At 37.5% G+C, this 24,000-nt stretch overlaps 1 protein-coding gene across 1 annotated transcript in view; it reads right to left on the bottom strand.

Moving 5' to 3' along the window:
• The window catches only part of HSD17B4 (hydroxysteroid 17-beta dehydrogenase 4), an 89,450-nt gene extending 65,799 nt beyond the window's left edge, over positions 1-23,651 (bottom strand). Inside the window, exons 1-8 of the mRNA XM_047778485.1 lie at positions 23,471-23,651; positions 19,458-19,511; positions 10,456-10,563; positions 7,734-7,793; positions 6,619-6,640; positions 6,470-6,516; positions 4,873-4,957; positions 3,360-3,547 (exon numbers count right to left, since the gene is read on the bottom strand). Of these exons, the coding sequence (XP_047634441.1) occupies positions 3,360-3,547; positions 4,873-4,957; positions 6,470-6,516; positions 6,619-6,640; positions 7,734-7,793; positions 10,456-10,563; positions 19,458-19,511; positions 23,471-23,528 (622 nt within the window). The 5' untranslated portion in view covers positions 23,529-23,651. The remainder of the gene's footprint in view (positions 1-3,359; positions 3,548-4,872; positions 4,958-6,469; positions 6,517-6,618; positions 6,641-7,733; positions 7,794-10,455; positions 10,564-19,457; positions 19,512-23,470) is intronic.
• Between the last annotated feature and the right edge of the window lie 349 nt (positions 23,652-24,000).

Here is a 24,000-nt window from a genome sequence, read left to right as displayed (position 1 = left end):
TAGATCCTTGTGGAATTAAACTAACTCTAAAAAGATATTTTTTATTTTATTTTATTTTATTTTTTGTCTTTTCTAGGGCTGCACCCGCAGCATGTGGAAGTTCCCAGGCTAGGGGTCTTATCGGAGCTGCAGCTGCTGGCCTACGCTGAGCTGCGTCTGTGACCTACACCACAGCTCACAGCAACATTGGATCCTTAACCCACTGAGCGAGGCCAGGGATCAAACCCAAAACCTCACGGTTCCTAGTTGGATACGTTAACCACTGAGCCACAACAGGAACTCCCTAAAAAGATATTTTTTAGGTAAATGAGAAGTTTTAATATAAATCTGGTATTAGACAATGTTAACGAATTATTTTGTTTGGTGTGATAATGGCTTTGTAGTTATAATGTCCATATCTGTTACAAACATAGTTCCAAGTATTTATTAGGTAAAATATAATGTTTAAGATTTGCTTTGAAATATTACAGAAACAAGAGAAAGTAACTAACCAAATAAATAAAACAAAGTCACTGTGAAATAGGTCTAGAGCATTTCTGTTATTTCAATCCTCCTTAACAAAGGCCTGTCCTCAAGGGAATCTACCAGAGGCTTATCTGACCTAAAGTAGGAGCAATCAGATTTCAGATAAGGGGAAGAAAAAAAGACTAAGCAATTCTTCTGAAGGTCAGAACCCAAGGACTTTGACTTGCTAAAAAAAAAAATGGGGATTTAATAATTTTATAATCATAAGATTATACAATACTTCCCCTCCCTCAAATCTTACTGCCATTCGACAGGGCTCCAGGATAACAACAGTGGATTATAACTGACAGAGCTGCAAAACACATGCTGTACTTAACAAAGAGTTTCCAGGGAAACCCAAAGACAACAGGGGACACAAAAACAAGGACAAAGAGTAAAACGTAGCCTCTCACACCAAGAGCTAAAGCAACCAATAAACAAAGCCTAAATCCTATCCAGATAAACATGAAACTGCAGAATGAAGTCCCATTTATCTCACTATTACCCCAATACAGCATGTTCAGTATTCAACAAAAAATGTCAAGGCAGGCTAAAAGGTCAGAAAATTACATGCTGAAAAGACAAAGCAAGCATCAGAACCAGCTCCAAAGAGCAGAGATTCTGGAATTATCCGACTAGGAGTTTAAAATTACGTGATTAATATGCTAAAATTCTAATGAAAACAAACTGGACATCATGCAAGAAAAGATGGCTTCTGTAATCAGAGAGAATGCAATTCTATGGGGAAGAAAAAGAAATGCTAGAAAACAAAAATAATGTAGTAACAGAAATGAAAAAAAGATTCAGTAAGCTTGAATATGTGTCAATAGAAACTTCCCAATTGAAATAAAAAGGGAAAAGAAGAAGAAAATGGAAACAGAATATCCAACAACTGTGGTACAATCACAAAAGATATAACAGGCACATAATGGAAATACCAGAAGGAGAAAGGAGGAAAAAAAAAACAATAGAAGAAATACTTTAAGTAGTAGACGACTGAGAATTTTCCAAAGTTAATGACAGACACCAAACCAAACCACAGATAGATCCAGGACACTCTGTAGATATCAAGTAGTATATTGCCAAAAATTGACACATATTATTATGCATACTATATTCAAAGTGCAGCAGAAAATCATGGGAGAAAACAAAGGGGGAAACACCTTACCCATAGAGGAACAAGGAAAGAATTATGTCAGATTTCCCTCCAGAAACCATGTCAGCAAGAGAAGAGTACAGTGAATTATTCAAAATGTTGGAAGAAAAACATTATCAACACAGAATTCTATATCCAGTGAAATTATCCTTCAGAAGTGAAAGAGATTAAGAGAATAAAAAGACACGCTACAGACTGGGAAAAAATATTTACAAAACACATATCTAACTAAGAACTTGTTTCCGAGAGTTCCCATCGTGGCACAGTGGAAACAAATCCAGCTAGTACTCTTGAGAATGCAGGTTGAATCCTTGATCTCACTCAGTGGGTCGGGGATCCAATGCTGCCATGAGCTATGGTGTAGGTCACAGACGCAGCTCAGATCCCACACTGCTGTGACTGTGGTGTAGGCCAGCAGCTGTATCCCCGATTTGACCCCTAGCTGGGAACCTTCAAATGCTGCAGATTCAGCCCTAAAATGCAAAAAAAAAAAAGAAAAACCTTGTTTCCAAAATATGCAAAGGACTCCTAAAACTCCACAATAAAAAAAAAAGACCCCAATTTAAAAGTGAGCAAAAGATGTGAACAGACACATCACCAAAAAAGACAAAAAAATGGCAAGCACAGAAAAAAAAATATACACATCAAATGTTATTAAGGAGCTGCAAATTAAAACGAGTCTATTAAAAGAACTAAAATGCAAAATACTAACAATAATAAATGCTGGCAAAGATGTGGAGCAACAAGAACTCTCACTCACTGCAGAACACAAAATGATAGAGCCATTTTGGAAGACAGTTTGGAAAGTTCTAAACATATTCTTACCATACAATCCATCAATAGTTCTCCTTAATATTTACACAAACAAGGTGAAAATGTATGTCCACACAAAAACCTGCACATGAACGTTTACAGCAGCTTAACTCGTTACTGTCAAAAACAAAAGCATTAAAATGTTCTTTGATAGGTGAATGAATGAATGAACAAATTGTGGTATATACCACGTAATATTATTCAGGGATAAGAAGAAATGAGGTTCAATCCTCCCAGTCATTTGGGAAAAAGAGGGGAGGGAAGAAGAGATGGAACAAAGGGAATTTTTAGAGAAGCAAAACTATTCTGTATGATTTGTCATGGTGGGAACATAACCTTATGAGCTTGTGAAAACACATACAACTGTCTATCATAAAGAATGAGTCCTAATGTAAACTATGAGCTTTAGTTAATAAAAGTGGAACCATACTGGTTCATCAATTACAATAAATGTTGCACACTAATGCAAGATGTTAATAATAGGTAAAACTGTGTGGGAGGCAGAGTACATGGGAACTCTCTTTACTATCTGCTCAGTTTTTCTATAAACCTAAAACTATTCTAAAAAACAGTCTATTAATTTTTTTAAATAATTATAGTTATAAAACAGTAAAAATGCTATTACCTCATTCTACTAAAAAAGAAAATGTATATATGTCTACCTACCCAAGGAGAAAGTTTACCTCAGTATAAGCTCATTTTAAAAAATTAAAAAAAAATTTTTTCCTTTGTGCTTTCCTAACTATTCTACAACGAATATAAATTACAGAGGATTTTTTAATTTGTAAGGAAATTTTTTTAGCTACTCAAAAAATTAAATACTTTTGCAAAAGCTCCACCCACACAGGTTTGTAGGAAATAGCATTGAAAAATCTCAACTACTTACCTTCAGGCAGAACGCCTTGGGTCATCCTTGATCCAGCAATAGGAGCAACAGTGTTACAATGAATGTTATTTTTCTTGCCTTCAACTGCAAGACTATTTGAAAGGCCCAAAAGACCCAGCTTTGCAGCACTATAATTCGCCTGGCCAAAATTGCCATATATTCCTGCAGCTGATGAAGTCATGATGATCCTAAAGGGAAAATCACTCTCAGCATCATCTTTTCTATGTTTCCATATGTTGCAACTCTAAATATTTTTTTTTTCATTACTACTACACCTGTCAAAAGCTATTCTGTATCCTGCCTTTAGGTTCCTAAAGTTATGACCCATATACCTAAATTAATCTTAATAATAAAAGTAATCTCTCTAAATTCAACTACAAGATTTAACTACTTTAAAAAGAATTCCTGGTCAGGACTAAATGAATTCAAGTGTAAGAATGTACATTCATTAACTACTGAAAACAGCACTATTAATAAACAAAGTGTAAATTTACAAGTTAAAATTTTAGAGAGAAATATTAAACAGTTCTAATTCTTTAGTCCTCATCATTTTGCTTCTTTCTCTTTCTGATAATAGTAAATGCCTCATGTTAAAACAATGCCATCTCATAATCTGACCCAATCTCACTCATTATACTTAGTAGAACAAATAAAGTAAATCATATCATCTACTTTCAGAAACTGCTAGTATCAGAATAAAATAGAAACTCCAATAAGAGCGGATAACACTTCAATAAAACCAAAAAAAAAAAAAAAAGAACAAGTATCACAATTTCCTTCTACTAAATGTGTGTGAATCCTAAATTAACAGGAATAGCCTTTACATGAGTGCATGGAGCTATGTGCTAGGTCTGCCACACCTGAGTCACGTAGATACAGCTATGAGAATCCTATGGTTCCTCATTTATAAAGACTAACTCATGTTGACCAGCGAGCTAGGAGAAAACAGCCACTCATCTCTTCCCAGCTGGTCAGTGGACACACAAAAGGATATTTTGGGGAATAAAGTACAGCTGAATCCTCAATGTCTATACTGCTAAAATGTCAGAGAATAGCAGGAAAATCATTAATAATGAAAAGCAGGAGATGATAAGAAATATATAAGTTATTGTCCAACTCATCTAATCTGTGACTGACACCAGTTTTATGAGGAGGCGTGTGCCAAAACCACATTTTTAAAGTCCCTGCAGGAGTTCCTACTATGGCACATGGGGCTCAGAGGTATCTCTGCAGTGCTGGGACACAGGTTCCATCCCAGGCCTGTACAGTGGGCTAAGGATCTGGTGTAGACACAACCACAGCATAGGTCACAACTGGGACTCAGATCTGATCCCTAGCCTAGGAACCCCTTATACAGTGGGGCTTCCAAAAAAGAAAAAAAAAAGAAAACAAACACAATAAAAATCCACACATATGTTCATTTTTCAGTGTCAGAGCAATTCTTCTTCTATGTACACAAGAACCTACACACAAACATGGTCCAATCCCCCCTGACAGCCACACACAACCCTACCTTCCAAAATTCTGTTTCTTCATGTGATCCCATGCTGCCCGAGTCACCATGAATGAGCCCCGCAAATGAACTCTCTGGATCATATCTAAAACAAGAAATGTTTATTATGAATATTATCAAAAATTAGACAGGCATGTCTCAGAATCAACACAAGCAATGATATGTTTATATAAAGATGTTCATCTTATACCTAGTCAAAATCAACTGTCACAGTGCACACTGAGTAATCATTTTTGCTTTAGTTTCAATTGCATAACCAATTAATAATTCATACGATTTTGATGGTGATTTATGATTACAATTTTATCATGAATACAATGCCACCTAAATAAGATATCTACAAGTATCTAAATACAAGGCCATCTTTAATTGATGCCTACTTACTTTACATAAAAATTAACTAATACAAATACTCAAGAATTAAATATATATAATTGGGACTCAACACAAACATTAATTAAAGCATAATCAAAACCACTCAGTTCATCATCAAGAAATGCTTATCAAGTGTTCAGTATATCCCTATACGCCAATTTTTACCAGGGTTTACAAATGACTTAGAGAGAGTTGACGGGGCAGAAGTAGAAAACAGCGGGAGGGGAGGGGGAAAAAAAGAGAGAAAGAAGCCTATTTGTTTTTGGAAATACCAATCTAATCAAGAGGCAACTTAAGGGAATGATTCAGAGACAAACTCTAGATTTACACTTATTCTGTTAAGACTTGAGGAGGAAACACTCTAGCCCTAACTAAGCTCAAAGAAAATAGCCAACACATCTTTCTTAGCTCCTTTTTGACCCCAGTCATTTTTAAAATGGAAAAGGAAACTAAACTTTGCTTAATTCTAAGTCATAAAGATATCATGCTTCTTTTCAAAGAACTTCTGGTGATATTCCCTAGAAATACACTCTAATAGCTGATTTATTTCACCACAGTTACCATGCCTGCCAACTGTCTCAGCCACCAAGGCTCCTTTTAGTTCTGAGGGCCAATGCAAGTAAGGGCAGAAAAGGGCAGAGAAAAGAAATTTCATAACTGTGACTCCTCATTATCTAAACTCAGTCTTTCCAACATGATATTCCTAATGGAAAATTTTCCTACTTATTAGAAGCTTCTAAACTACATTTAGATTTTTCCCACCCCAGTTCTTAGATGTCCATCATTTTCAGTGCCTCGGAATCTCTTCCACAGCCTGCTCTTGCTCTTGAAATAAGACTTATAATGCCCAAAAAGTAAAAAATTAAACTAAATTCAAAAAACACTCTTAGAGCCAAAGACAAAAGGCAGTTACAAACAACTAATGCTGCAAGAAAATGCTGACAACCCCGCAAAGAGAAAAGGGGAAAGAAATGAAAGGCACAAAAGCGTTGGGATAACTTCTGATAACAGTTTTTAATTTTTTTCAATTTTTTTCAAATGTTAAAAAAAGGACTACTTCCAAATGTTCATCATTTTCAGTTGTAAAGCTTATTCATCACTTTAGTTAGCAGAAGCAAAAATAGGACAATAAAGTTTTCCCTTAAGTGTATAAACTTATCAAATTTAGAAGGCTAAATGGATAAGTATGTTCCCCAGAGAACATATATTTAAAACAACTTACCCCAGTCTTCATCACTTATTCTACTAAAGGAACGGTCCCTCAGAATTCTAAAAAATTGATATTATATATGTTGACAAGAGAAAGCAAACACTTAAAAAAAATTTTTGCATGTACATTACTTCACTGAAAACAAAAAAAGAGATACTCACCCAGCATTGTTGACCACAATATCTATAATATAAAAAGATTCAAGTCACAAATATAAAAGTGAACATGTTAATTTGTACCCTCTTACAACTCACATTTCTTTCAGAAAGAGTTTTCCCCCGATTAAAAAATATATATAATAGATAACAAGTGCTATCAGAACAAAATTTCATACCTATAGCAAAAAAAAAAAAAAACTGATTCACAAAAGCACAAGTATCATATTATATCAGTGCTTTCCTCTCAAACCTACATATCGAATTTTTTCTCTAACTTCTGCCAAAATTCTATTAACTTATTTACAGATTATCAGTCACATAATTCTTAGGTTCTTAGAACTCAGTGATAATCATAAGCCACCCCTCGTTTAACCTCAAAACCTAGTAAGAAAGTTAAAAATGTAAATGTTACCTTGCCACTCAAAAGTCAAAAGCCCAGAAAGGAAACCATTAGACTAAATTGATGGCCTATCTCAATACATAATTGCATTCTCACTATAAAAAAGGAATTATTTTAGGCCAGGGATGGAAACAGCAACCTCATGGTTCCTAGTCGGATTTGTTAACCACTGCGCCAGTACAAGAACTTCCATATTCTTAATAAATAAAAGATTATTGAACTACTAGAGGGAAACTACTGCTGATAAGCCCAACATGTTTACAATCTGACAAACATTAATTTTTGTATTTTGGTCTGCTCCCCTGCTTTTTTGGTCTAGCACAGGTATTTTCGCTCTAGTGGTTCAATAATCTTTTACTTATTAAGAATATGTGAGACTGGGAGTTCCTGTCATGGCTCAGCAGTAACGTAACTGACTAGCATCCATGAGGACTAAGGTTCAATCCCTGGCCTTGCTCAGTGGGTTAAGGATGCAGCATTGCCGTGAGCTGTGGTGTAGGTCTCAGACTCAGCTGGGATCCTGTGTTGCTGTGGCTCTGGCACAGGCCAGTGGCTACAGTTCCGATTAGACCCCTAGCCTGGGATCCACAAGTGCAGCAGAAAAGACAAAAAAAAAAAAAAAAATTAAGAGTTTCTAATACAAGAAAGTAAAATTTAAAGTAGTTCATTGGAAGGTAGCAACTGTTCTATTGGTACCATAAATTCAAAGAAACATCACCTATTCTTCCAAAAGCATCCAGCGCTGCCTTCACAATCTTCTCTCCTGCTTCCACTGAATCTGAGGGGAAGGTAAATTAGTACAAAGCTTTTATAAATGACTTCTAAATTCTGTGGATCAGAGCACAGGACAGATACTATTCCTTCAACAGAATTCATTTCCAAGAAAAATACATTTATATTGCAAGCAGACAATAAACTAAAACATAGAAGATCTAATGTTACAAAAGAAATTTAATCCCTAAAATGATTCTTTAACTTAGAAAAAAAAAAAAGAAGAGGGAGTAAATAATAAGTATTTGACAAATAATATCTAAGCACTGCCTAATATGACTTTCTGTGAGGATGGAAATGTCCTATTTCTACAATGTCTAACATGGTAGCCACTAACCACATGTGGCTACTGAGTGCTTAAAATGTGGCCAGTACAACAAATTGAATATTCAATTTTATTCCATTTCTATTTAACATTTTTTTTCTTTTTTTCTTTTTGGTGTCTTTTTAGGCCCACACCCACGGCATATGGAAGTTTCCAGGCTAGGGGTCAAATTGGAGCTGCACCTGCTGGCCTATGCCACAGCCATAGCAATACCAGATATGAGTCACGTCTTCGACCTACACCACAGCTCACTGCAACACCAGATCTTTAACCCACTGAGCAAGGCCAGGGATCGAATCCGTGTCCTCATGGTCACTAGTCTGGGTCATTACCGCTAAGCCATGATGGGAACTCCAAACACAGTGCTTTTGTAACACTAACTATAAAAAGTAAAGCTCAACAAAATATTATAGCTTCAGTTATATTCTGCTAATGAGCCCAAGAGAAGGGTTCATTTCTCAGAGCTGAATGTTAAATGGTCAATTCAACATCACCACTGCCCCCTTCCACATTCTCTGCAATCACAGGAGAAGCCAGGTCCCTTCCCTGGGACCCATATGGTCCTAAGTTAGATCTGCCAAAAGAGATACTCACTTAAAGGGTGCAAAAGTAGAGTAAGATTGATGACGCAGGCAATCTTGTGAGTAGGCTGCAGATGTAAGCTCGGCAGCACATCTACATGAGCTCTGGAGAATCACCTGTTGCAGGCTGAGATGGTCACTGACAGTTTTTTTGATATGTACCAGCCAGGCCCTCTCAATGGTAAGCCTCTAATTCTCTGTATAAAACCTTCAGGCTTAGAAAACTGAAAGGGGTTTCTGCTTCCCTGACTGAATCCTGATTGACTTGTATATCAAAACTAGGGAACAGTGAGGAAAGTCTGAAATTTTTATCTCTATAAAAAAGGTTTTAAAGCCCCAGAATTTTTCTTTTTTAGGTTGAGAACATTTTTCTAGGTCCTCAATGTGAAAAGAAGACACTAAAGTGTCTGGTCTCCTTTCCTCTAAAATTTCAAAATAAAGTCACTGGAATCTAATGTTTTCCCTCACCCATAAACACAATCTAATCTGCAGAAAAGTTAGTAAGCACTACCTTTTAAAGTAAATCTATCCAAGAAGGTTCCTTACACCTGGCCTGGGAACTCCATATGCTGCAGGGCAAAAAAAAAAAAAAAGAGAGAGAGAGACAAAAGAAGGTTCCTTATAAATACTATTAAAATCAACACATCAAATATAAAGGTTGTATTTGCTATTTTTCTAGTGGCTTTATCTTTAATGCCTAACTTTGACTCTTAAGTTGTTAAAAAGATAAGAATGATGACTGGGGAGTTCCTACTGTGGCTCAGTGAAAACAAACTGACTAGTATCCATGAAGATGTGGTTCGAGCCCTGACCTTGCTTACTGGGTGGGGAATCTGGCTTTGCGGTGAACTATGGTGTAGGCAGAAGATGAGGCTCAGATCCCATGTTAATGTGGCTGTGGTGCAGGCCGGCAGCTGCAGTGCCGATTTGACCCCTAGCCTGGAAACCTCCATATGTCGCGGGTATGGCCAAAAAAAAAAAAAGAATGATTACTTGTGCAGAATGGAATATGAAGGCGGGGTACAGAAACAGGACATTTCACTTAACACTGTATCACTTTAAGAAATATTTTTAAAAAACAATTTTAAAAAGAAGTTCATGTTATTCTGTAGAAACACATAAGCCTTTCAGCTATCTTTTAAGAACAAGAACATATTCACATCTGTATCTACAACAATGTACTAATTATATCATGTCATCATTAATAAAAATATTAAATAAAAAACTGAATAAAAGGTAAGACTCATGAAATAATCTACATGAAAAGTTTTAAAGTCTCACATATTATATAAAATACATTGCCAAACATCTTGGGCAGACGTAGATAAAATCTTAACTTCATTATTAAATTGGAATGCTGAGATATTTGCTCAATGGTTATAAACATGAGGAAACAGCATTAGTTGAGGAAAAATAAAAGGACAGTGTAGTTCTCTAAAATACCGTTACCAGGAGTTCCCATTGTGGCACAGTGGTTAATGAATCCGACTAGGAGCCATGGGGTTGAGGGTTCGACCCCTGGCCTTGCTCAATGGATCAAGGATTGAGTGTTAAGGATCCGGCGTTGCCATGAGCTGTGGTGTAGGTCACAGACTCAGCTTGGATCCCGCGTTGCTGTGGCTCTGATGTAGGCTGGAGGCTATAGCTCCGATTGGACCCCAGCCTGGGAACCTCCAAATGCCGAAGGAAGTGGCCCTATAAAAGGCAAAGAAAAAAAGAAAAATAAATAAACACATAAATAAAGATAAAATAAAATACCATACCATAGTTGGCCACTGCCTTTCCGCCTTTCCTTCTTATTTCTTCAACAACTTTATCAGCAGCTAAGGAGCCTTTACCAACTCCCTTCATGTCCCCTCCTAGATCATTCACTGCAATGCAAAAATAAATAAGAATTCAGTTCTAGGCCTTAAAAATATGAGTTGGAAATAAAATTCTATTAGTGTATCTCTTCAATCATCTACCAAATTTCTTCCACCTCATTCCTATCTTACTGAACACACCGTGAGATATGTACTTTAAAAACATGCCTCTTTGTTTTTAAATATAGATATGAAGCAGCAAAAATACTGAAACACGGGTTCATGTCATGAAATTTTTAACTGTGCAATACCTCTCCTTTTTTGGAAAGAGAAAGAAAAAGGACATGATTCAACCCACTTTTAGCAAGAGAAAAGAAAAAAAAAGAAAAAACCACTTTTATGATTAAGACACAGAAAAACAATATGGACATTCTTCAAAAAATTAAAAACAGAACCACCATATGACACAGCAATCCCACTTAGGGGTATTTATTCAAAAGAATTAAAATCAGGAACTGAAGAGACCAGCAACTCTCCAATATTCATGCAGCACTGCTCGCAATAACCAAGACGTAGAAAAAAAAATCTAAATATTGACAGATAAAGAAAATGTGGTGTACACAAGCAATGGAGTGTTATCCAGCCTTAAAGAAAAGAAAAAAAAAAAAAGGAAATTTTGCAATAGGTAACAACAATGATGAATTTCGACAATATGATAACCCAGTCACAGGAAGCCAAACACTGCATGATTCCATTTATATGAAAGTACCTCGATCAGTCAATGTCATAGAATCAGAAAGTACAATGGTGGCTACAGAAATGAGGGGGAAGAGAAAATGCAGAGTTGCTAATCAATAAACATTAAGTTTCAATAATGCAAGGTGAATAAGTTCTAGAGATCTTATCTGCTGTACAACATAGTGCCTAGAGTTAATAATACTGCACTGTACACTTAAAAATGTGCTGTTTAGCTCACATATTAAAGAGTTTTTACTACAATTTAAAAAAAAAGATTAAATACATAATGTGAAATATCATCTCAATGTTAAGAAAGCCTTTGTTTATACGAACGATGATTAAAAAAAAAAGAGTACAATATTGAACTCTCAGGAGTGCCCATCATGGCGCAGTGGAAATGAATCCAACTAGGAACCATGAGGTTGTGGATTCAATCCCTGGCCTCGCTTAGTGGGTTAAGGATCCGGCGTTGTTATGAGCTGTGGAGTAGGTCACAGATGTTGCTGTGGCTGTGACGAAGGCCAGCAGCTGTAGCTCTGATTAGACCCCTGGGAACTTCCATATGTCAAAGATGCAGCCCTAAAAAGCAAAAAAAAAAAAAAAAAAAAAGAGCAGCCCTACAAAGCAAAAAAAAAAAACCAAAAACATATACATAGAACTCTCGGAGAAGCGCACTTGTGAATTTTCATAAAACACATTGTGTCACGGTCTACAATGAAAGAAGTAAAAAGTACTGAAAGACATCAAAAATTACATAAACAACTAATATGTGTTGTCACCAATTTAGACCATATGTAATTTATATGTCTAACAACTGACCACACCACCTAACATCCCCCTATATCCAGTTATATAAATACAAACATTAATTGAGCATTTACTGTTTATAAGGAAATCTACAGAGAGACACACAGATATATAAGAATGGTGCCTATTCTCAAAGAGCTAATAATCTATTTTAAGTTAAGTATACGGTAACTATTCTAACGCACCAATTTTACCATCGAGTGTATAAAGGCCACCACAACTAAATAACAGGGACAAATAACAGTTAATTTACATAATAATTTAAGGTGAAATTACAAAATAACACGCAAAAAAAACAGATGAAAAGATATACATATCAATGCCAAATAACTTGGAAAAAATAGAATTTAAGACAAATACTTGGGACAAAGAATTAATTTGCACTACAGAATAATCACTTTTTAGGGTTGTTGTATATACTATGAGGAATATAACAAAAGGTCACCAATTGATAAATGGCATGGAGGCATATACTAAAATTTAAAATCATTTAATATTATCAAATTGATAACTACCATACCTTAAAAAAAAAGATTTTTTTTTTCTTTTGAGGAATGGCTCTCTAAGGGGGGGATGAGGATGAAGGATGCAAGTGGGGCTGGGTAGTAAAGGAGACAGAGATGATATACAAAAAAGCTAATGCCTAACACTTCAAATCAGTTAGTCAAATATGTTTTTACATTTAAAGGAAATGAGTTTTTCAAAATGTGGACTGGGATATACTTTTTCTAATAAGATAGTCTTATCAGTCTCACTGCAAATAAAAAAAAATGCTGCAAAGACACAAAATAATGGGGAAGGGCTTACATAATCCTTCAGAGATTTTTTTTTTTAAGTGTAAAACAGATTCTCAAGACTACATTCCTATTAAATTTCCATACAATTACCCAAATGACAGGAAACAATCAGTAAAAATACCAACATTTTAAGACATGCAGCTAACAGCCTTTTACGACCCTTTTTAACTGAGCAAGGAAAAGTTCAAAAGCAAATTGGCAAAGCCAGTGTTTAAGCAAAGAATTGCTCAATCATGCAATGAAATACTACCCCCAAGTGGAAACTGTTCAAAGTGCAATCAAGTGTAACCAAAGGTAAGCACTGAAGCCTAGCTAACTAAGATCAGTGACATGCAGTGAAAACAGTATCAGAATAGATTTATTCAAGATAAGTCTCTTTGTTGGAAAGCACAAATTTAACACTGTCCCCATTCAGTTGTGCCACCATCACCAGACCTATATGGCAGGATTACAACCTAACTAGAAAAGCACTGGTTCACAATGAAAGGCTTGGATAGCAACAATATTAAAAGACTTTTTGCAATTGTATACAAAGATAAATGTATCCATACTATATGACACTGCTACTGCTTAATATATGACTAAAATTATAACTGTAATAATGGAATAATTTTTTAAAATATCATTACCACCTTATACTGGTATGTGCATACCTTACATTTTCAAAGACCCATTATATACATTTCTGCACTTTATTTCCACACAGCTCTTTAGGAGTTTGGCAGAAACAGCTTTCCTATTTTCACAGAAGAGGAAACTGTTCAGGAAAGGTTAGGTAACTTGTTCCAGACACTGAGGCTTGTCCAGGTTCCTAGGCTGTATGAAAAGGCAAAATCCACACTAATTCCTGGACGTACCATAATGCCATTCTGTTCTCTAAGGTTGTAAACAAATTTCTTTTATTTGAATTATTTCCACCTAAAAAACAGAATTCACATTTGTTTGGGGAGAATATAGAAAAAAACAATAAATCAGCCATCCCAGTCAAACAAATATCTTTAAAACAGGCAGTAAAAATAGTAATATTATGAAAAAAACAATCTTTTCAGCTGAAACTATCAAAATATTCTCAAATGTAATATATCTGTAAATCCTCCATATAAAATTCAGTTTATAGCTCTGAAGAATTTTTTTTTGTGAACTGTAAAACCTTTTGCCTATTTCTGTCATTTTAAATATATCAGTGACTTGGATAGTCTATTAAACCTACATAAGTTTTCTTACTAAAAAACGATCCTGAGATTTTACTTAACACTTGCTATATGCCAACCACTAGGGCAGAAATATAAGGATCCAGAGAATTCTAAAACACTCTTAGAACCGATAAAAGTACTCTATAAATAGAGAAATTGATACCTAAACACAAAGTACTAAGTTGTCAGCTATAGTCTAAGATAAGGACCACGTGTTTGAGAGAACACCTGTTTCACCAAATCCTCACAATACTGGACATTATCATGCTTTTCAGTTTAACAATTAAACAATTGTTTATAATTTGTAAGATGAGCTACAAATTATAAATTGTAGCTCATCTTACTTTACATTTCTTTGACCACTAGTAAGGTAATATTTTATTATAATAGGCTTATTGGTCATTTATATTTCTTATTGTTTTGCCTACCTAAATCACATTTCATTTGGGTGCTTTTCTGGCACGTCCTTTTTTTATAAAAGATTTTAATCCTTTGTCATGAGTGTTGCAAATTATAAATTCCTATGTTGAAATGTTAAGAAACAGACCTAACATCTGAGCATTCATATTATTTGATGAATAAGATGCCCTGTTTTTCAGCGTTTTGTTACATAAACCAGATTGAGCAATCTGGAATTGTGTTTAGTAATCCTATTTGCCCTAAGAACTTTGCTTTCAAAGCTGGTTCTTGTTCTTTCTACCCTCAGCCCAGTCTTCTCTAACTATTGGCTCCAAAGACTAGAGCAAGAAACATATGATGGGTCTCCTGATATCAGGGCTGGGAAACCAGCTGAGAAAAATATATATCACTTTCAGTTTCACGGGGCCAGAGTGAAATCCAAATCAAACTGATCATCATCTTCATCAAACTGTCCCACCTTCTCAGCATCACTTTGCTGAATGATTTACCTCCCAGGTACTCTTGCCTTTCTCCCATTTCTGAACAGCACATGCCATTGAGCCACCAGGTCTTGTCATCAATTATATTCTTCAAAATGTTTATCATGTTCCCACTCTGTATTCAGCACTGTGCTAGATGCTTTGGGCTCTTAATATAGTTTCTACACGGAGGAGTTTACAGTTCTTTTGAGGACTTGCTCATGGCCATTCCTTTCTTATACCATCATTTCATACCCAGATTACTGCAGTTTCCTCCCCAGCAGTCTTTTCCCTCCAATATTAACCTCTCCAGGCCATTAGCAGACTGCTGTTGGATAATGGCTGTAAAAGAATCTTTATACTATGTCTTCTCTTGCTCAAAATATGCCCTAGTGGAGCCCTATTATTCACTGCCTAACTTTCAGGATGCCTTGAAGTCTGGCCTCACTTTCCTGCTTCAATTTTCTATAGGTAGTTCCTACTTTTTTCTGTAGCTCACTGAGGGAAATTTTCATACAGCAGTTTCAAACCTGCCACTTAATTATCAAGAGTAATAATGTTATAATGCTTTGTATTTGAAGAATGCTTCATAACTATGCTTACACATATCCGTATATTTATTTAATCCAAAGATTTGACACCAGCTGAGTCACATCTATCATCAATGACACATCTATAAATTACTCATTTCCAAAATAAATGGTGGGAGTTCCCGTCGTGGAGCAGTGGTTAATGAATCCAACTAGGAACCATGAGGTTGCAGGTCCGATCCCTGGCCTTGCTCATTGGGTTAAGGATCCAGCGTTGCTGTGAGCTGTGGTGTAGGTCGCAGACGAGGCTCAGATCCCACGTTGCTGTGGCTCTGACGTAGGCCAGTGGCTACAGCTCCGATTCGACCCCTAGCCTGGGAACCTCCATATGCCGCCGGAGTGGCCCTAGAAAAGGCAAAAAGACAAAAAAAAATTTAAAATAAATAAATAAATGGTGGTTCCAATACTACAAAATCAAAACAACTTTTACATGTATTGATTATATAACCGATATCCTTTTCAATGAGTAATCCAAGAAGTATATAAAAAGAGCAATATTTGTTTTTGAAGAAGTTATTTACCTTTTTTAAAATGCTTTTAAGAAATTCAAACCCTGCAGATTCAGAAAGTCTTTTCTAACCACTGCACTATCCCACTCTCTCTTAGGGATAACTCTTATTAACCATTTCTTGGATGTCCTTCCAGACATTTCTGTTTTCTATGCTTGATGGTTTTCCTCCAATTCTGACAAAGTTTCCTATAGCAAACGAAAGCATTAAGAATCATTTCATTGATTTTAGAGCTGTGGGCCCAATAGAGATTTCTTCCTATATACTGTTTATGTCTTAACTGCTACAAAACTGCTACGAAAAAGTATTTAAAATGCCTTAAATATAAAATGCATGTTCAAGTACTATTAAAGATTAGAAAAGTTAAGAAAGTGTTATACCAGAGACTGAGAAGCCTACTGACAGCATGCACCATTGGTAGTTACTCTAGTTGGGGACAGTGTTAGGTTTTCCTTGAAGCTTCCTGATAGCCAAGGAAAAAGGGGTAAACACAGAGTTGCCATACTACTTTCACTGTTTGGTGGAAATAAAAAATCACCCTAGTTCATCAGAATCTTTTCCCGAATGGCCATAAATGTACTTAAATATTTGAAGGCCTCCATAATGCAGTGTTAGTTTAGAAAGCAATGTCTTAAATTAGTTTTCTTTAAGGGACCTAATCTGTCTCAACAAGAACAAATCGAAGGTATCTTTAAGAGTTCCCATTGTGGCTCAGCAGTAATGAACCTGACTAGTAACCACGATGACTTGGTTTCAATCCTTGACCTCACTCAGTGGGTTGGAGATCCGGCGTTGCCATGAGCTGCCGTGAAGGTCTCAGACACAACACAGATCTGGGGTTGCTATTGCTCTGGTTATAGGCCAGCAGGTACAGCTCTGATGTGACCCCCAGCCTGGGAATTTCCATATGCCACAGGTACAGAGCTTAAAAAAAAAAAAGGAAGAAGAAAATGAGAGACTGAGTCCTCCAGAGTTCAGTTCGGGGACCTCTTCTCCTGTTTATCTGTGCTCACCACCTGGGTAAGCTGATCCAGTCTCCTGGCTTTAAATACCCCCTAGAAACTGAAAATAGTCATATTTATATAGCTTCAACCTATCCCCCCAACTACAAAGTCCTAAGTCCCATTGCCTACCTAATATCTCCATCTGAAAGTCTACTGGGAATGCCCCTCTATGAACCCAGCCCTCCCTTCCATCTTTCCTATCTCAGTAAACAACCACTCTGTCCTCCTTTGTCCCTTTCAACCCGCATTAGCAAATAAGTAAATCCTGCAAAATATACCCAGAATTTAACCTCTCTGCACCACTGCCTCCTAAGTCAACAAGGCTTCAGGCGCACTTTGACATGACCTTGAGCAAAGCACCCAGGACATGGTAGGCAGTCATTCATGATGGTTTTTCCCCCCACCAAAAAATAAAGTAGGTTAAACAATAAAAGAACCAATGAACAAAGCATCTTCTTTACAAAAGGCAGTATTTTAGGTCCTTAAGGAGATACAAAAGATAAAATGAGCTCCTTGAACCTAAGGAACTGAGTGGAAAAGACATATATAAATAATTATAAGGTAAAAATATTAATAAATAAATAGCAATATTTTTAAAAAGGAAAGAAAAGAAAAACAATAATTGTGCTGCAGAGCTCCCGCTGTGGCACAAATGGATCAATGGTGTCTCTGAAGCGGCAGAGACATGGGTTTGATCCCTGACCCAGTGCAGTGGGATTTGATCCTTGGCCTAGGAACTCCACGTGCCATCCCTAGAGCAACAACAACAACAAAAAAAATGACTTTAGACCTTGGCATGAAATATTCATGGGAAAATGTGGCAAAGAAGGCCTCAACTACATATCCCCTGGCCAAATACCGCAATGTCAAAGTATGTTCTTGGCACAAAAAGCAAACTGAATTAACAGACAATGGTTATGACATTAAACAAGGAACATCCAAGGTCTCTGTGACCCTTTCATAAAGATAAGCTACATATCCACACTGAGAGAGAAGAGTATATTAAATATCCTGCCTTGGTTTTCTTTGTTTAGAAAACCTGGCTGCCTATTTACTCTTTTGTTATACATATCTCCATAAACAAACTGGGGAAAATTTTTCTCTGTGTATTCCCTACTTAGATGTAGGAAAACTGAGATTGGGAAGTTACTGTAGGCCAACAATTTCAGTCCAGGAATAAGAACTACTGGGCCATACATCTGCCCTATGTCCCTACCTGGCACTGAGCACTCATTTAAACATTCCCCACAAAGGCCTGGCTGCAGACACTCCTGTCTACACCAACTGTCAAGTACACCAAGCACTGCAAACCACTTACATTATTAAAACCTCCCACCTTGAGCATTATAAAATACAGCATATTCAACTCACCCTCCCCCAACACAAACTCATGAAAATGCCCCTTCAATTAAAAATTTTAAAAACTGGGAGTTCCCATCGTGGCTCAGTGGTTAACAAATCCGATTAGGAACCACGAGGTTGTGGGTTTGATCCCTGGCCTTGCTCATTGGTTAAGGATCTGGTGTTGCCATGAGCTGTGGTGTAGGTCACAGACGTGGCTCGGATCCCGCGTTGCTGTAGCTCTGGCGTAGGCCAGCGGCAACAGCTCCAATTAGACCCCTCACCTGCCAACCTCCATATGCCTCAGGAGCAGCCCTAGAAAAGGCAAAAAGACACCAAAAAAAAAAAATTTAAAAACTGTTGTAAAAATTTTTTTAATTTTTGAAAAAAAATTTGTTCTGCTTTTTAGGGCCACACTCGTGGCATAAGGAGGTTCCCAGGTTAGGGGTCCAATCGGAGTTGTAGCCACAGGCCTACACCAGAGCCACAGAAACACAGGATCCAAGCCGCGTTTGTGACCTAAACCACAGCTCATGGCAATGCCAGATCCTTAACCCAGTGAGCGAGGCCAGGGATCAAACCTGCAACCTCATGGTTCCTATTGGGATTCATTTCCACTGTGCCATGATGGGAACTCCTGTTGAAAATTTTTGATGAAATAAGATTAAAAAAACAAAAACAAAAACAAACAAACAAACAAAACATACTTTGGATTCCGTGATTCCAAACTTCCAGTTATAAAAATGCACTTATTTCTTACCCTAACAATGTATTTACAAGGACTCATCATGCACTAGCCTTCTACATTGAAAAATTACAGCCCACAATACATCAAATTCAAGAATTTCCTTTTATATAATGAGTGCTGACCTATCTTTTTCAATTCTGTTAGGATGCAAATTCTGAGAACCTAGTTTACTTTAAGAAATAAGTTACTAAGTCAGCCCCAAGAGGGAACCTTATTTTTTTTTTGCTGGAAGAAGGAAAAAACAGTGATGAAATTTGACCTTGACAAATTACTGGATGTAAATACAAAGGTGACTGGTTTGTGAAGATGGTATTTTAGTTCCCAGCCACTGAATGGAAAAAAAAATATATCAACTTACCAACAACTGATGCACCTCTTTCTGCAAAAGCCAGGGCATAGGTTCGGCCCAATCCTATTGAAGAAAACAATAAATCAGAAAGTTAAGCAAATGGTAGCATAATTTTTTGGTCCACTTGACTCAATCCCGATTGTAAAGTAAGTGGTGAACATCTACATTACAAGGGTACAGTCTTCAGTGGTACTCTCAGCCTTTACTTCATCCTCTTCTACTTGCAGGGATTGGAAAGCTTACAACTACATTTTCCACCATTAAACATATTTGCATGGAATCTGGAAGGAAGGAATGAGGCAGAAGCCACCTTACTGTGACTTCTGGCTATTGCTGTTGTTTAAGAAGCTGATTTCTTGAAGCTTCCTAGATATTAAGGAGATACAGTAGAGTTGTCTAGATCTAGCTCCCTAATCTCTGGATGGCAGCTTCCATTCTCTAAACCCCTGGGTCCAGCGACTATTTGGGCTGTGGCAGTCCCAATGGCAGCCACTTACGGACCAGTTTCAAATTGTTCCATGAGGAATTCCAAGAGGAACTGCTTAAAACCCAATTGTCTATATTAAATCCTTTCCTGTTTTAAATATATAGTAGTTTCTACATCCTGCTGTGAACTTTGACTGTATAATCACCACACACAGGAAATATTTAATTCATACTCAAAGATAAGAGATGTAAATTTATACATCCAAAAATGGATACACAGCTACATAAATTTTATAGGCATAAAACATTTCGGGAAGACTATATACATAAGAGAATGGCAATTAGTGGTTACCTCTTGGGTATAGAATTGTGTGACTAGCAACAAGGGATGGAAAGCTTACTTTTGCATTGTTTAAATTGTTTAACACATACAGGTTTTTTTAATGTAACTAATACATTTAATTTAAATTAATAAATTTAATAAATAATAAATTCAGTTTAAACTGATTGATAAAAAGTAAACAAATAACAAACTGAGATGGCTAAACTATCAGGCTCTTCTAAAAACAAGCCAAAATAAAAAGTTTTCCAAAATTAAAATAATTTATTTTATAGTTTAATCCACTCTGGATGAGAGGGAATCTAGCTAATAATTTAAGTCGCCTCATATTTTATCAGATCAAGGCTGAAGCACTTATTCTAAACATGAGGTTCTTATAGAAATCAAGTACTCATGATCAGAACACACACACACAAAAAATTATAGTAACAAAGTAAAACTTATCAGATGAAAGACGCAGGGTAGGTTTCTGGTAAAGATTGATCTAGGTTAATCAGAGAATTACCACAAAACCAAGCTATACAATTTTCTCAAAAGATATGTAAGTAATCTACTTTTATCATAAAGGCCCATGCAAACTGTACAGAAATCTGTATACAAAATTAAAAGTGACATTCTCTTCCGTTTCTTTCTAATACTACTAGCTCATTAACAGATACCTAAGCATCCTCCCATGTTTTTATATCTGTATTTACATAAACATTATTTAAATACTTTATATGTGTTAGTCTGTCTCCCTAACTAAACTAGAAGGTCCTTAAAAGTTAAGGTTATGTCATTCTTTTGCATTTCCCACAATGCCCAGTACAGTTTTACAGCCAAAATGAACAAAAAGTTAAATCCAAGAGCCTCTATTTTATCTTAATCCTCTTTTAGGTCCTATCTTAACTTCCTCTCACATCTAAATTCATTGCCAATCATCCTCTCTCTCCCATTTCCCTTTTGGCCTTTTACCACTGTCAAATCTCAGCTGATTCTTTTCTCAAGCTGTTTGTTCAGTGCTCTCTGCAGTGGACTTCTCTCTACTTCAACTTAACAGAGCCTCAGAGACTAGCTCCCTGGACTACTTCATTTTCTAGCTTTACCAGAAGTCAAAGGACCTCAAAGCCTCTCCTGACTTTAGAATCTGCAACTACTCACACACTTCTCAAAATCTTCAGACCTACAAGCTGCTATTTTATAACCATCTCCAATTCATAATGGCCAGACTTCCTTCTTCCATTGCCCAACTCCACCACTCTCACCCAGTTACTTCCCCAGCAACGCTACAGTCAGCTAACAAATCAAATTCCCAATATACCACCAATTAGGGCAAAATTGTTTTCGTGAAGCCTAGACCATTCTTAACTCCTTCTGGGTCTTCCATTAAACTATTCAAAATTACAAGCTAAACAACAGCACCTGAATACTGCAAAGATATTTCTGTTCATCTCTAAAATATGAGTGGTTTGGAGGTGGACTACTTCCCAGACTCAGACCCAGGACAAGCAGGCAGGGAGGCTCTCGTGGACATTCTCCTGGGATGTTCAGCAATGCCTCAGTTCTAGGTAGGTATTCTCAAATCACAACTCCAAGACCTCAAGGACAATAGCCTTTGCCCTGAATTAGACTGGAATTAGATCCTAATCTCTCATAAATGATGGCCTAGTGTGGACCTTACGACAGTCTCAAATTTACCACAAAATTATATTCCACCCTCAGATCAGTATTCAAGTCTAATGGCCAGTAATTGTACCATAATCCAGGCTCTTTAAAATACAAATCTGTTTATGAACAGGAGATGCTAAATTCATAACTGTCAAGCCACAACTCATTAATACTTCACAAAATCAATTTAGTGGACTGCAATCTGTATTTTTTAATGAAAGAGAGCAGAAAAGTTCAAAGTGCACTGCATTTACTATGCACCATGTCATGAATTTCTTTCAAATATAGATGCGGGGGTGTGCACACACACACACCAGGTCTTGGTGTAAAATGTATTTCATAGTGTGGATCACTCACTGTCAAAAGAGATTTAAAACAGGAGACACATTCCTTATTTCCATCCCGTCAAAGTGTAAACAAAATGTTTTTCCAAAAACGGATCATTTTAGAATGAATGATCATTTTAGAATGAAGTATTTAGCTACAGGTACAAAATACTTGGCTACCAACTAATACTAAAGACATTTTTTCTGAACGGAAGCATAAGAATTTACTTTATTAATGGAGATGTGAAGGTACAAATGAATTAACTGACAGAATTCCATTGTTTGTGATTTTTAACATACAATTCAAATTAATTCTTCATTAAGTCCATAAGGCACTACCAGTGAGGGATCAATTAAGATCAAGATCCCTGCACTTGGAGGTCGGAGAGGTCGTGTATTGGTGGTAAAAATATAAAACCTCAACGCAAAGCATTCGTGTGGGTATGACTGGTTTGTTTTAATCCTGTCCTTTAAAAATAGGGTTATTTCTCATAACAAATCACCATTTTGCTTCGGAAGTACAGGAAGATCTGGCCCATGTCAAAAGGCCTCTGCTCCTCAGCTCCTGCTGTCCCCATGACACTCTCAATTACGTCCTTTATCAGGCACTGAGTTCACAACCCATGCCAAGACTCCAGTGGACTAGTCAATATGGTGCTTGGCTTGATATACATACAAAGTCCAACCAGGAGGAATCCAATCAGATTTTTTTTTTTTCTTTTTAAGGAAGGCCCTCTAAAGAACTTAAAATCATCCAACAAAGGGAAGGATGAGTGACTTTTTAAAAGCAAGGGACTGACATATCTGCTACACCGGGGGTGACTGCAGCTCCCAAACGGCTTTTCCACCACGTTTAAAAGACTTAAAGCGGCCTAGATGGCAGGAAGAGTCCCAATGGATACTCACGGATGAGCTCCTGAAAGACCTTTCACCTAGTTCTGCAACCCGCAGCCCAACCAAGCCTCTCTCCTCAGGCAAGACCCTAAACCCTGAGAAGTCCACACGGGTGGGGGCTGCACCAGGAGTTTCTGGCTCTCCACTCAAGACTGGCCAGCCCCACCTCCCCCGCCTCAGCAGATTCGGCGTCGGGAGGACAGTCGCTGTCCGTCCTCCCACCACCCCCAGGGAGTCCAGCCGCTCCCTCCCCTAGCTGCCCCGCCACCGCTGCCCGCAGTCCCGACGCTGAGACCGCAGCTACCGCTGCGTGAGCAGCGGGACCGAAAAGAAGTGCTCCCGGGATAGGAGCGACCCGGACGCCAGCCTTCCAACCTTTGCATGCCTACCTCCCCCGGCACCGGTGACCAGCACCACACGCCCGTAGAAGTTCAACATCGAGGCCATAAGTCCGGCCTGCAGAAAAACCAGCACAGCTCACACTGCCGGACAGGGAAAACCTGAGGGGAGGAGGAGCGGCGCCGAAGGTATTAACCGGCCAGTTTCTGGGTAAGAGAGTGACGTAGTATTTTTCCAAGTGCGCCTGCGCGGCCAGTCCCTTGGAACTCTGGGAAATGTAGTCCACCGTGCCTCCAGGCGCTGCTGGACCCTGCCCAGGCGGCTTGGGTTGAAAGGGCTAGTTCTGCTGCGGAAGTAAAGGGAGGTGATAGGACCTGTGTGGTAAAATGGCTGACTGGGCCGACCTTGTATTCATCCATTCACCCATCCCTTTGTCATTCACTCAACAAGCGTTTTCTGGATCTTGGCGAGGATGCAGCCCCTATCCTTAAGTAGCTTTCAAAAATAGCTCCTGAGAAGTAAAGGTACTCTGACCAATGGGTAAAAGATTTCTCAGAATGGACCTCTGGGAACTGTCAAA

The sequence above is a fragment of the Phacochoerus africanus genome, chromosome 4 (genome assembly GCF_016906955.1).
Source record: "Phacochoerus africanus isolate WHEZ1 chromosome 4, ROS_Pafr_v1, whole genome shotgun sequence".
Taxonomy (NCBI): domain Eukaryota; kingdom Metazoa; phylum Chordata; class Mammalia; order Artiodactyla; family Suidae; genus Phacochoerus; species Phacochoerus africanus.
The sequence above is the reverse complement of the archived record's forward strand: the minus strand, read 5'-3'. Positions and strand labels throughout refer to the sequence as shown.